Source organism: Lepus europaeus, chromosome 13 (genome assembly GCF_033115175.1).
Source record: "Lepus europaeus isolate LE1 chromosome 13, mLepTim1.pri, whole genome shotgun sequence".
In the NCBI taxonomy this organism is placed as follows: domain Eukaryota; kingdom Metazoa; phylum Chordata; class Mammalia; order Lagomorpha; family Leporidae; genus Lepus; species Lepus europaeus.
The window spans coordinates 69,744,925-69,759,502 of NC_084839.1; the positions used below are offsets into that span (position 1 = coordinate 69,744,925).

General features: G+C 48.2%; 1 protein-coding gene across 1 annotated transcript in view; it reads right to left on the bottom strand.

The window, feature by feature from the left end:
- SLC4A5 (solute carrier family 4 member 5) overlaps positions 1–14,578 on the bottom strand; it is a 115,847-nt gene that overhangs the window by 75,611 nt on the left and 25,658 nt on the right. The window contains exon 3 of the mRNA XM_062209682.1: positions 11,814–12,005. Within this exon, the coding sequence (XP_062065666.1) occupies positions 11,814–12,005 (192 nt within the window). The remainder of the gene's footprint in view (positions 1–11,813; positions 12,006–14,578) is intronic.

Below are 14,578 nucleotides of genomic sequence, written 5' to 3' on the forward strand. Positions count from 1 at the left end.
GCCTGCTGGGGGCTCAAGGAGAGCCCAGACGCCTCTCCTGGGTCCCCTTTATAAAGGCAGAGGTAGGATTTGCCTTGAGACTCCCTGGGGCCTCCTTAAGAGCCTTGGCTGGCTGGACAGTGGCCTGGCAGGGCCGCACAGCCCCAGCGGTGGAGGTGGGTGCTTGCTGTGGGGCCTCACGGTTTACAGCAAGCAATACTTGGTTCTAATGTTCCATATAGCCCTTTAAACTTTAAGCCCAGACTCCCGATCCTCTTTCTGTTTGTGCACCTCCAAGAGAAAGCCCCCAGTGTCATCACCCAATGGGTGCTTTTCTGAGAAATCGTGGCTAGGGGGAGCTAGTGACTTCATGGCATGTGGTGAACCCCACAGGGACTTATTCTGCTCTTTGGAGAAACTTCTAATCTCCTGGGTTTGGGCCAACAAGTGCTTGCTGAGTACTTAGCATGTGCCAAGGTTGATCAGAGGTCACTGAGCGGAGGCCACTCCAGGGAGCTCCGAACTCTGAATCCACTAAGTCTCTGAGCTGGAAGGGAGCTTAGCAATGGTTGAGTTCAAACCCTCTGTTCCACAGATGAGAAAATCAAGACCAGTTTACGCCACAGAGGGTATCCCCAGGTCACAGCGCAGGTCAGTGGAGCCTGAGGAAGGGCTAATGCCCCCCAACATCCTCCACCCTACACTGCCCCATTGGATGACTCCACTGATCACAATTTCATATCTACAGGCTTGAGGGCCAAGCCAACTCATTTTACAGCTGAGAAAACGGAAGCAGAGGGCTGGGCTCTAAGCAAAGCCACCATCATATGGACCCCTGTAGTGGGCATCCCAGGAGTTTCTACCTTGGTGGGGAGTCAGGGGCAGGGCGACCCTGTTGGAGAACCTTGGGCTGTCCAGCTGGCCCTGCACTGTGGCTGAGGTTGGCCCAGCCCTCCTGGGTGCTGCTGAGCAGGGATACTGAAGGCTACACTAAGCTGGGGGCTACCGGCGAGCTCAACACCCACAGACGGATTGCCAAGGACGCTATAGGGTTCTGTTGATATGCTTTAAGAGCCCAGATGCAGGTTCGTCTCTTGTCTCTACTTAATTACTAGCAGCAGGATCTTGGCAAGGCTTTAGGTCTCTGAGCCTTACTTTCCCTACTCATCAAGTGGGAATAATCACATGTAGCTCCCTATATTGCAGTGGGGATTAAATGAGACAATAGATGCGATATGGGTGGCACAGCACTCCACATATACCAGTCCCTCAGTAAACAAGATTGCTATTCCAATCTCACCTGCCAGCAGGTAGATCAGTCTGTCCCCCTAAACATTCCAAGGCTTGGTCCTCTTCAGCTTCTAAACTCCCAGGCTTCCCTCAGCGCCTCCTCCCTCAGACCCCCTCCCTCTCCCTGCCCCTCCCTTCTGCACACAGAAGATTTAGCTTACCACACGCTGGGCTATTGGATCAGGGTCTCTAATGCGGGTCCCACCAGCATGCAGCGTGTCACAAGTTAATCCTTGTAATGAGAATCACCACAGGCCACAGCCTTTCTACTGTAGCTAATAGCAAGTCACACAGTGTGGCCCAACTGTAGGAACCCATTCAACCAGCGGTCACTGGGAGAAACACAAGGTTAGCAGACATGAGTTTCAGGCAGTGCACTAGAAAAACACACAGACGCCTGCTTTCACTGGGGGCCACTGAGCATTCACCCGACAAGCGAAGCACAGACTGCTCTAGTGGACTGCAACTGGGCAAACAGCACAGACTTCAACTACTAGTAAAGACCCAGAGGCATTGAGATTACCAGGAAGCCAGCGTCAGGACACAATCCTGTGTCCCTTTGCTCTGGGTGAGTCTGTTCAGAGAGTCCCTCTCTCTCAAGCTTCACAAGGAGCCGCCAGACAGTCAGCTTTGCAAGGTCAGGCTCTGTCTTGTTCAGAAGCTGCTGGCCCCTGACTCGGGCTCACACAGCAGGAGCACTCAATAAATATTTGCTGGGTGAGTGAATTTGCCTGATTAACCCTCATGAGCACATCAGCTGGGATTAGCCTCAGCAAGAAAAGAGCCAACAAGAAGTCCCCCCTCCCCTCCTCTCCCTCCTCTTCTCCTCCACCTCCTTCCCCCTCCTGCTCTCCCTCCCTTCTTGCCTAAGCCAAGTTTCTGACACTGTGATAAATTACCTTTTTAATCATGAATCCCCCTTATATGAAATTCTTAATATGGAGAATCTTTTTGAGAACTCAAAGTTATAAAAGAATGTGGAGTCCCTGTAATGAGCACAGAGTGAGAAGGAACTGGTGATCGTTAAGAGACGGGGCATGAAGCTAAGGCAGAGCAGGCTAAAGAGAGAAAGGAAGGTCAGTGAGAGAAAGCTGGGGCCGGCGTTGTGGCCTAACAGGTGAAGCCACTGCCTGCAACGCCTGCCGCCATCCCATATGGGCGCCTGTTTGAGTCCCGGCTGCTCCACTTCCCATCCAGCTCCCTGCTAATGGCCTGGGAATGCAGAGGGAGAAGGCCCAAGTGCTTGGGCCCCTGCACCCATTTGGGAGACCTGGAAGAAGCTCTTGGCTCCTGATTTTGGCCTGGCCCAGCCCCAGCCTCTGGCCATCTGGGGAGTGAACCAGCAGATGGAAGATCTCGCTCTCTGCCTCTCTTTCTAACTCTGCCTTTCAAATAAATAAATAAATCTTAGAAAGAAACCTGGGCCTGGAGGAAGGGAGGACATTCCCCTGGGTCAGAGGGGCTGGCAGAGCCAGGTTGAGGGCACCAGAGCTGGAGAAGATGTCGGTGTGTTGGGAGCTGGGGGAGAGACTCAGTCGATGCTCCATGAGGAAGTCAAAGAAGACAACCCTCAGCCTTTGCTCTCCGAGTCCCCAGGCCACTCTGCTCCACTGAGCCTGGGAAGGGCAATATCCACTGTGTGAAATCAAAGGGGCCCACGTCTTTGTAGGAGACCCTGCAGAGAAGAGAGAATGACGACACCCATCTCGTTGGAGCCTCTGCGGTGGGGACTCTGACATTTCTGGAGAGCCAGAAGAGTAAGAGGCAATCAGTTGTACTGTGGGGGTTACTCACAGCTTAAGAGTCAATGCATCAGCAAGGCTTTAATTTGCATGTTGTCCTCATTGCTTTGTTTTAGTGAATAGGAATGCAGTAAAGCGAAGAAATCAGCACTTATTACTCAAACAGCTGCTGCTTCCTCCTTCCAAGCCGAGAGGGCAGCCTGACTCAGTCACTGGGGGAGGAAGCTGAATCCATCCTGATCCTGAGTCCTTCTTTTCCAAGGCCAGTGGGGAGGGAGAGGAGAGAAAGGGGGATTTCGAGGCCTCCTTAGGTTCTTCTGTGCTGCTAACGGGCTGGACTTAGAGAAGCTGGTCACTGGGCCTACTCAATACATCACGTCTTTAGCTGTTCAAAAGTGGGGCAGATGGAAACCACAGGACAGATAAAGTTAGCGGAGCAGGTTACGGGGAGAGCGGCTGAGGAGACAGGGCTCAGAAACCCAACGAGGAAGTGTCAGGAGACGCAGGAGGGCAATGAGGGCGGGGTGGGAGCTGCCACCTGCGACTGCAGAGAAGGGTGGCTGAGAGTCCAGGGGCCAGAGGATGTTGAAAGCCCTCTGGGGGCCGGCACTGTGGCACAGTAGGTTAATCCTCCGCCTGCAGTGCTGGCATCCCATATGGGCACTGGTTCTAGTCCCAGCTGCTCTTTTTCCAATCCAGCTCTCTGCTATGGCCTGGGAAAGCAGTAGAAGATGGCCCAAGTCTTTGAGCCCCTGCACCCATGTGGGAGACCTGGAAGAAGCTCCTGGCTCCTGGCTTCAGACTGGAGCTCTGGCAGTTGCAGCCATTTAGGGAGTGAACCAACAGATGGAAGACCTTTCTCTCTGTCTCTCCCTCTCACTGTCTATAACTCTACCTCTCAAATAAACAAATAAAAATCTTAAAAAAAAAAAAGTCCTCTGGTAAGGGCTATCTGATATTTCATTTTGAAAATCGTCTTCTCTCTGCAGTGTAAAACCCCTCCACGGTCCCAAACCTTCAGCGAGGTCTGCTGCTCACATATATGCCTTAAGTGACCTCATCTGGGGAAACCCAAGAAGGACAGAACTCCTGGGGACAAAAGATGTGAGACCAGGGACAGGATGGGCGGGACTTAGGGCCAGTCATTTAGGCAAAGGCAGAGACCTCGCCCAAAATATGGCAAGGAGGCCACAGTCTGTGCCAGATAACTCTGCAGGAACAGGTTACAAACCCTTGTGTCTATCAGGACTCCTCTGGGCTCACTTGCCACCACAGGCCCTCCCCTGGGTTTCCCCCTGCTGTCCCAGGGTTCCTGTTCACACTTCTGTCTGTGTTTTTAGGTGAACTGCATTCATGGCTGGGGACGGAGTGCTGGAGATGCTGGTGATTCCAGGAGATCCAGCTTTTAAGGTATCAAAGGACAAGAAAAGGGAAGAGTAAATACAGCCTTATTTGGGGAGACTTTGATTTGCTTTCCTGTTCCCCCTCCCCAGGGGTGGGGCTAAACGGTCTGGAATGATCCTCATTCTTCATTCCTCTCCTTCCTCCTCTTCCCCTTCCTCCCCAGAACTCCTCCCTCCAAGATCCAAAGTGTTAAGTAGACAAAAGTGAGGAAGCCTCCCCATTTTAAAGCTCCAAGCTCTAAAAGAAACCCATTTGTCTCAGGTCCAATGTTTGAAACAGCTTGCCTCAGAACTCTTTAGAGAACTCTGTCCTCTTCTTTTTAAAATGTATTTATTTTTATTTGAAAGGCAGAATGACACAAAGAAAGGGGGGACAGAGAAAGGGAGAGAGAAAGGGAGGGAGAGAGGAGGAGATCTTCCATCTGATGGTTTACTCCCCAAATGTCCACAATGGCTGGGGATTGGGCCAGGCGGAAGCCAGGAACCAGGAACTCCATCTGGGTCTCCCACATTGGTACTTGGGCCAACTTTCACTGCTTCCCCAGGCACATTAGCAGGAAGCTGGATCAGAAGTGGAGAAGCCAGGATTGGAACCATAAGATGTGGGTGTCTTCCCCAGCAACAGCTTAACCCACAGAGCCAGCACTTGAGATGCCATCATTCCATTTTGGAGCAGTTCTGCTTCTGATCTGCTTGTGACCCAGCTCCCTGCTAATGCACCCGGGAAAGCAGAGGAAGATGGCCCACGTACTTGGGTTCCCGCCACCCATGAGGGAGACCCAGATGGAGTTCCTGGCTCCTAGCTTTAGCCTGGCCTACCCTCTGTCTTGTATCCCAACCTGCTCCCTCCTCATCAGAAACAGAGAACAATGGAAAGATGAAACATATCTTTGGTTCTGAGACCCTGGAACCATGTGAGGTTCCAGCTTCTGTAGACAAAAGAGCCTTTTATTTTTTTTTCTTTACCTGCTTTATCTGGAGGTAGTTTTGCTCTTTTAGTGACCCCAGAGATGTTCAATACCTAGCATGTTGAAGAAGGCTTTAACTTTTTTTTTTTCCATAGCGCTCCCATCAGGAGGATTTCATAAGCTTCTCAGCACCAATGGGAGCAACAAAACCAAACAAATGTCCACTTGCAGAGGAAGATTTGAGTTCTATGCTCTTAGATTGAGCTAATGTGTACAAAGTGAACCAACGGCATGCTAAGTGCCTGCCATAAACTATATGAATTAATATCTCATTTAGGAATTTGTAAGAACTTAGTGTGACTAACCATCCAATTTGCCTAGGACTGACCTGTTTTTAGCACTAAAGTTTCTTCTTCCTTTGTACCGGGTAAGCCCCCAGTCCTGGGCAGACTGAGGTGGTGGTTACCCTACAATAACCTTTCCCTCTGCTGATGAGAACACTGAGACTCCAGGGTCTGCCCACACAGGTCGGGCTTGCTTGATCTTATTGGTCAGTGACTCTAGTTCTTGTGAATACCTTTGAAAAGCAGAAGTGCAACCATCTTTCTACAGCTGCTCCTAATCCTCTTACTCCTACTGGCCTCTTAAGAGGTTCTCAGGACCAGAAAATACATTTTCCTCCTGGGTAGAAAACATAGCTCTCATTGAGTCCCTGCAGTGCTTACTGATTCTGTTCATCATATGTGATCTGTACTGGGTCCCTAAATCATGTTAACATTGGAGGAGGCATGGAAAGGAAAGATAAGAACACGTGAACCAGTGATATGGCATATTGTTCCCTTCCTACCTACCTCTGTCACTATAAGGAGCTTGGCTCCTTGGAAGGACAAAATTCTCAACCATGTCCAGCACAGCAGCCAATCAGTTTTCTCCCTTCTGTTACAAAGGAAAGGAGCTTGGTGGAAGGGTACAGGCTTTAAAGCCAGCAGACCTCATTGTCCAGCTTCACTGGTTATCAACCAACATCCTACATCTCGTTGAACCTGGTTTCCTAATCTGAAGACAGGATAATACTATCTCCTTTTTGGTGTTGGTATGAAAATTAATTGAGATGTGTTTTGCCAGATTTCAAACTATTACAAAGCGACAGTGATTGGGGTGGGTATTTGGTGTGGTGTTTAGGAAGCCACTTGGGGTGCTCTCATGCCACACCAGAGTGCCTGGTTGGAGTCCTGGCTCCTCTGCATCAGACCCAGCTTCCTGCTATCTGCACCCTGGGAGGCAGCAGATAATGACTCAAGTTCTTGGGACCCTGCCACCCATGTGAGAGACCTGGCTGGAGTTCCTAGCTCCCGGCTTTGGCCTGGACTAGCCCCAGGGTCACAGTCATTTGGGGAGTGAACCAGTGGATAGAAGATCGATATTCTCTCCCTCCCTCTCTCTGTCACTCTGCCTTTCAAATAAATAAATAAATCTTTAAGACTTAAATAGAAGACATAAAACTGTAAAAATCCCAAAAAGAAAACTAAGGACAACTCCTCCACATTATCTTGGCAATGTTTTTTGGGTATGAGCCCAAATGCACAGATTAAAAAAAGCAAAAATAAGCAAATGGGACTATATCAAAATGAAAAGCTTCTGTACAGCAAAGGAAGTGATCAACAAAATGAAAGCCAACCTTCAGAATGGGAGACAATGCTTGCAAATAATATATAAGATAAATTATTAATAGCTGAATTGTATGAGGAATTCATACAACTCAATAGCAAACAACAACAATAAAAACAAAAAATCTGATATAAAAGTGTACAAGAGACCTGAACATAAATTTTTCCAGAGAAGACACATAAACGACTAACAGGTACGTGCAAAAGTGCTCAATATCACTAATCAAACCATAATGAGACATTGCCTTATACCTGTTAGGATGGCTATTCTCAAAAACACAAGAAGTGGGGTCAGTGCTGTGTTGTGGAAGGTTAGGCCTCCACCTACAGTGTTGGCATCCCATATGGGCTCCCATTCCAGTCCCAGCTACTCCACTTTCAATCCAGCTCCCTGCTAATGCACTTGGGAAAGCAGAGGAAGATGGCCCACATGCTTGGACTCCTGCACCCATGTGGGATACCTGGAAGAAGCTCTGGCTTCTGGCTTCAGCCTGTACCAGCACTGGCCATTGCAGCCATTTGGGGAGTGAACCAGTGGGTGGAGGATGTCTCTCTTTCTCACTCTCTCTGTATATCTGTCTTTCAAATAAATAAATAAATAAATCTCTTAAAAAAAAAAAAAACACAAGGTAACAAGTGTTGGTGAGGAGAAAAGGGAATCCGTTTGTACTGCTGGGAAGAATGAAAATTGGTCCAGTCATTATGGAAAACAGAGAGAAGAATCCTCAAAAAATTAAAAACAAAAACTGCCATATGATCCAAAAATCCCACGTCTGGGTATATATCCACAAAAATTGAAATCAGTGTGTCAAAGAGATAGCTGTCTGGTTTACCAGATGAACTGTCTCAGAATCATAGTGTTTGTGTTCAAGCAACTCCTGAACAATACCTGTATCGTTCACCTTACTCCCATTGATTACCTGAACACCATATCATATCACATTATGGCAAGAAGAGTGAGGAAGATACCATGAGAGATTGTGAGAGAGATCACACACACGTGAGTTTTATATCAGTATGTTGTTATAATTTTTCTGTTTCATTATTAGTTATTGCTAATCTCTTACCATGCCTTAGTTATAAGTTAAACCTTATCATAGGTATGAATGACAGGAAAAACACAGTATAGATAAGGTTATGTGCTCTCTGTGGTTTTAGGTGTCCACTGGGGATCTTGGGATTTATCCTTCACAGGTAAGGAGGAATATTATATAATTTTTTATCAATTATATTTCAATAAAGCTAGAAAAAAGAGAAAGGTACATTTTCTTTATTTAATTCTCTCAGTTGTCTTCCCTAGATAATTTTTAATTAAGACTTCACCCAGGTGTTACCTGCTCCAGGAAACCTATGTTGCCTCCACCCAACACCACTTACCACCTTGGCCTACATGCACGTTCTTTTGTTCCTCCCATAGTTCCCTGTGAGCCCACCGTGTCTGCACCTCACACCACAGCTTATCTGTATGTGGGCCTATCTTCCCAGGTATGAGAGGTTTTCTCCAAGGGGTTCTGAGATGACCCAGAGGGCAACTCTGAAACAGGGCTCCATGTGTACATCATGGAGGCAGGAGAAGGACCAGGAGGCCTGGGCTGGCCTCCTTCCTGCCCCTGACCTGTTGAGGCATTGACAGGCACCCTAGAGTGTGTATTAAAGGTACCCTCACAGATCTCTCTAAAAGGAATAAAAGTTACCTGGTATTTGCTTCAACTTCCTAGTTATGAGTATTAATAGCATACATTTCCTTAACCATAATAGACAATCACTGGCAGAGTGCTTTCGCAGCTGCAAAGCCCTTCACTCGCGCATAGTCTTGGTGGTTTTGTGAGACAGGACCTTAAAGCATCTCCTCTCAATCCTTCATCTGCACAGCCCATCTGATGCTCAGGTCCAGCCACATCTGGCCACCCCACCCCACCCCAGTCAGACCCTACATGCCGTGGGACGCCCCTCTCCTCTGAAGTCAGAGCTTCCACCTGGGCTATGTGGCCGCGCCAGCTAGGACTCCTGCCTCGTCCATTCAGATGGATTAACAGAACAGGGAAGACACATGAGAGGAAAAGCACATGTGGCCTGGTGCCCCCCAGCAAAGGAAAGTGGGAGATTCAGGAAATTATCCAGATGCTACAAGTGACTCCAGCACGGTCTTATTCTCCCTTCCACGGGACATTGGCACTGATCCTCTGATGTGGCAGGAGCAGGGCTTATATCTGCATCACACATACGACACCTGTTCTGCTTCGAAGAAGTGAATGAGGATTGAGCCTTCGATGACCCCATGGAGCCTGGCAGAAGCCAAGCCAGCTCCCACAGGCTACAGAAAGTTCTCTGCAGCTGTTGACTGCAGCAGCAGGCTCTGTAGGGTCAAGGAACCAGGGTCTGGAATGTATTCTTGGGGGAAAGTGGATTCTATTTAAGCTTTTAAATGCTGTATTTCCATTTTGATAATCACACTGTAAAGACTTAGATATAAGGGAAAACTTTTCTTTGTTGCAAATCACAACTAGAATACATTTTCATGGAATAAAACATTAGTTACTTAAGATATTGTTTCTCAATCTGGGATATGTGGCTCCTTGGAGCAGTACAAATATAAACTATGTTATCATGGGTCCATAAGAATTAACTTTCCCTTTAAAAGGCCTGGACTGGGGCTGGCATTGTGGCAAAACAGGTTAGGCCACCACCCGAGATGCCAGCATCTCATATGAGCAGAGTTCAAGTCCTGCCGCTCCTGGCTTTGGCCTGGCCCAACCCTGCCTTTGTGGCCATCTGAGGAGTGAACCAGCAGAAGGGAAATCTCTCTCTCTCTCTCTGTCTCTCCTTCTCTCTGTAACCCTGCTTTTCAAATAAAATAAATGAATCTTTAATAGTAATAAAAAAGGCCCTGACTTTATTTTTTTTTCTTTTTTGACAGGAGGAGTGGATAGTGAGAGAGAGAGACAGAGAGAAAGGTCTTCCTTTTTGCCGTTGGTTCACCCTCCAATGGCCGCTGCGGCCGGCGCATCGCGCTGATCTGAAGCCAGGAGCCAGGTGCTTCTCCTGGTCTCCCAGGCGGGTACAGGGCCCAAGGACCTGAGCCATCCTCCACTGCCTTCCTGGGCCATAGCAGAGAGCTGGCCTGGAAGAGGGGCAACCGGGATAGAATCCGGCGCCCCGACTGGGACTAGAACCCGGTGTGCCGGCGCCGCAAGGCTGAGGATTAGCCTATTAAGCCACGGCACCGGCTGAAGGCCCTGACTTTATGAGACACAGCTTGATGTTCTGTGGCCCCCAGGCTCTCGCATTCTTCTCTCCCCTGTTCCATAACCATGCCAGGCACAAGCCATTAAGGCACGTGGTATGGGAAGAGTAGGCAATGAAAGAAATGTACCAAATGTACATCTATGCCAAAGAACTCAACACTCTCCGTGGGTCACCAGTTAAAAAAACTGTCTCCTCAAATGCACCAAATATCACCAAAGCAATGTCAAGTCCACCATACGTAGCCAGTCCTGTGACGTGTGCTGTCAGCTCCTCCTGACCCTTCTAGCAGAGAACAGCTACTCTAAACCGATTCTTCTCCTCCAGCTCAGCAGGGACTTAGCTTTCAAAGGACAACCTCAGCCCTGCCTGTGGGAGAGGCAGTGGGGTGAAGGGAACACCCAGAGACCATGTCAGTATGTGTGAGGCACCCAGAACCCACATGGGGAGCAGGTCTTCCAATCAGACCTTTCTCCTGGTCTCTGATGTTCCTGGCCCTGAGCACGTGTGCACTCATGTGCACATGCATGTGTGCATCGTGCTGTATTTTATTTGGAACCCACTTCTTATACTGGACTCCTCCAAAGGACCCCATCCCCGCCCCAGTGCCCCAGTCCCACAGAACTTCATAGACTTGGTGCTAATGCAGGGGTGCAGGGGTGCAGGGTTGAGGTGGCTCCAGTGGCCTTGGGTGGAGGGGCATCAGGGTTCCTGCTGGGACACCAAGACACAGTCACTGCCTCTGACCCTCCTTTGAAGGTGCAAATGGTAGAATAAACTAATTTTGCCATGTTCAAGGCAGTGAAAATATGGCAGGTCTTCAAAAAGTTCTTGAAAAAATACATACTATGAAAAAACTATGCATGGATTTTAAAGAATTTTTGTGCAAAATAAACAATCTTCTAATTTCCATGCATATTGTGAAGTCCCCTTGTTTATGGTAGAAACTGATTAAATATCATTTATTAGGGAGGTTTTGGATATGCTGGGAGTGAAATCATGCCTTCAGAGACATCAGTAAAGTCTAGGAAGAATAAAATGTCACAGCTCTGCTCTAGGGATCCCAGTCTTCTTTTCTCCTCTGAAGACTGATAATTTTCTTTCCATAGGAAAGCCCAGAACTGATTTCTACAGGTGAAGAAGGTAGCGTAAGAGGTCTTTGTTGTCCCGGGGGAAAGCTTCCAGGGGTCTCAACAATGTAGGATGACTGCAAAATTCTGCACCATTCCTTTAGGCTCAGGTGAGGAGAGGGTGGAAGGTAATGAAATAAGGCATTCAGCTTACTGAGCACAGCTCGTGCTGAACAGTCACGTTAGCTGTTTCTTAGGGCAATGGTCATGTGGCTCCAAGAGTTTGGAAATGAGGGAAACAATTCTGAGGATTACACCATGAAATCAACAGAGTCGATCTGAGTGGAGGTCTCAGAGTTACCAGTCAGGCTGCCTGAGAGTGTCCACAGACAACAGGAGCACTGCACCTGGGGCCTTGCCCACATTCTCCAGAGAAGCCCCTCTGCCCTGCCAGGCTGGCAGGACCCCACCAGCTGAAGATGGCTCCCCAAAACGTGCCCGAGAAACTTACGAGTCCTGCTGATAAGATCCACGCTGCTCTCCTGGCTGCCGGCCTCACTCCCGGGGCTGGTCAGCTCGTGTTGTTGCTTGTCTGGCTGCACGCTCCAGTGGACTTTGTGCAGACCTGAAAGATGTCCCTTCTGGTCACTTTTTCTTTGAGAGTAACTAGGGACTGGAAGCCCAAGGTGGATGGAAGGGCAGCCTGTGGGCACAGCACAAAAGGGAGGGAAGGCAGAGTCACTGAGAATTGGCGTTCCTCCAAAACATCCATCGGTTACAAAGAGAGGAAAGACCTGGCGTGCCTGGATGGAGCCACTGCCCCAGGCTTGGGCTTGACAGAATTCCATTTCTGAACCAACTCAACAGTTGCTGGGAGGGATAGCCTTGGTGCCATGATTAGAATTTTGCTAGCATGAGCAGAACTCCTGTCTCTCCTTCTGCTTCTCCAGAGCGGTGATGACTAGATGGATACAGCTTATGACACATGGCCCAGAAGCAAGTCCCTCAGTGGAACACTTGGACACAGTCCAAAACACCATGTCCCCTCTTCTGTTGTTATGGTAGAAATCAAATGCATTTGCACTGATTTTTTTTTTTTTTAGATTTATTTTATTTATTTGAAGGGCGTAGTTACAGAGAGGAAGGGTTGGGGGAGAGAGAGAGATCTTCCATCTGCTGGTTTACTCCCCAAATGGCCACAATGGTCAGGGCTGGGCCAGGCTGAAGCTGGGAGCTTTTTCCGGGTCTCCTATGTGAGTGCAGGGGCCCAAGCACTTGGGGGATCTTCCACTGCTTTCACAGGCACATGAGCAGGGAGCTGTATGGAAAATGGAGCAGCCATGACTGGAACCGGTGCTCATATGGGAGGCTGGCATTGCAGGAAGTGTCTTTACCCACTATGCCACAATGCTGGTCCCCTCTGAATCATTTTTATAGCACTGTGTGGCTACTTAACAGAAAAGTACTTCTCAGAAAATTGAATTATTAAGAGTTTCTCAAAGCTGTCTGTGTAAACTAAAATTTTCAAGAACTAGAGTTACCAATAACCCTAATTCAGAATGCCACTGTGAAGCCAGATTGCAGGGCTGGTGCTCTGGCACAGCGGGTAAAGCTGCCTCCTGCAGTGCTGGCATCCCATTTGGGTGCCGATCCAAGTCCCCGCTGCTCCACTTCCAATCCAGCTCTCTGCTATGGCTTGGGAAAGAGCCAGAAGAAGCTCCTGGCTCCTGGCTTCGGATTGGCCAGCTCTGGCCATTGTGACCATTTGGGGAGTGAGCCAGCAGATGGAAGACTTTTGTCTCTCTTTCTTCTCTGCCTCTCTGGAATTCCTTCAAAATAAATAAATAAATCTTAAAAAAAAAAAAAAAAGCAGTAGCAGCAGCAGCCAGGTTGTCAGGGGCAGGCATTTGGCACAGTGATTAAGAGGCTATTTTGGGGGAAGGGAGTGGCATTGTAGCATGGTGGTGTAGCCAGTAAAGCAGCTGCCTGTGACCCCAGCATCCTATGTGGATGCCTGTTCAAGTCCTGGCTGCTCCACTTCCTATCCAGCAGCTTCCTGCTAATGCACATGGGAAAGCAGTAGAAGATGACCCAAGTATTTGGGCCTCTGCACCTATGTGGGAGACCTGGAAGAAGCTCCAAGCTCCTGGCTTCGGCCTAGCCCAGCTCCAGCTGTTGCAGTCATTTAGGGTGTGAACCAATGGATAGAAGATTCTCTCTCTCTTTCTCTCTCTCTCTAACTCTACCTTTCAAAAAAAAAAAAAAAATGCCATTTGGGATGCCCATGTTGGAGTGCCTGGTTCAAGCTGTAGCTCCTCTGATCTTGACAGAGCTTCCTGCTGATGTGCACCCTGAGAGGCAGCAAGTGATAGCTCAAGTATTTGGGTCCCTGCCACCTGTGTGGGAGAGCCATACTGAGTCTTGAACTCCTAACTTCAGCCTAGCCCTGCCCTGGTTATTGTGGGTACCTGGGGGAGTGAACCAATGGAACCAATTCTCCGTCTTTGCCTTCCAAATAACATGAAAATAAATAAATATTTTAAAAAGCCAGTTTTCTATGTAACACTGGGTAACGGGCACACAGAGGCAGCTGGAGCTCCTTCGGCTCTCAGTGAGGACGTGCTGTCACCAGGTTAACATCAGTGTTGTCTTGACTCAGCCAACAATTTGTAAAATAACAGAGTATTTTTAGCACAGCTTTAGATTTACAGAATAACTGAGTAGACAGTACACAGAAATCCATGTATCTACCCTCATCTCTACCCCACCTCCATACCTAGAAAGTTTCCCCTATTACTAACATCTTGTATGGGTGTGGCTTGTGTGTTACAATTAGTGACCCAATGTTGACACATCATTATTAACTATAATCTACAGTTTACATTGAAGTTCACTCCTCCTGTTGTACAGAACTCCTATGGGTTTGGACAAATGCATAATGGCATGCTTCTACCACTGCTGTGTCATACAGAAAAGTTCCACTACCCTAAACATCGTGTTCAACCTATTCATTCCCCCTCTCTTCACCCAAACTCCTTTTTACTATCTCTATAATTTTTCCTTTTCCAAAATATCATAAAGTTGAAATCATGCAGTGTACAGCCTTTTCACACCAGTTCTTTTAATTAGCAAAATGCATTTACACTTCCTCCCTGTGTTATCAGGGCTTGATAGCTCAGATTACATTCCTTGGATAGATCATAGTTTGTTTATCCACCGTCCTACTGAAGGACCTTTTGGTGGCTTCCAGTTTGGATGGCTTAAAGCAGCTATGAA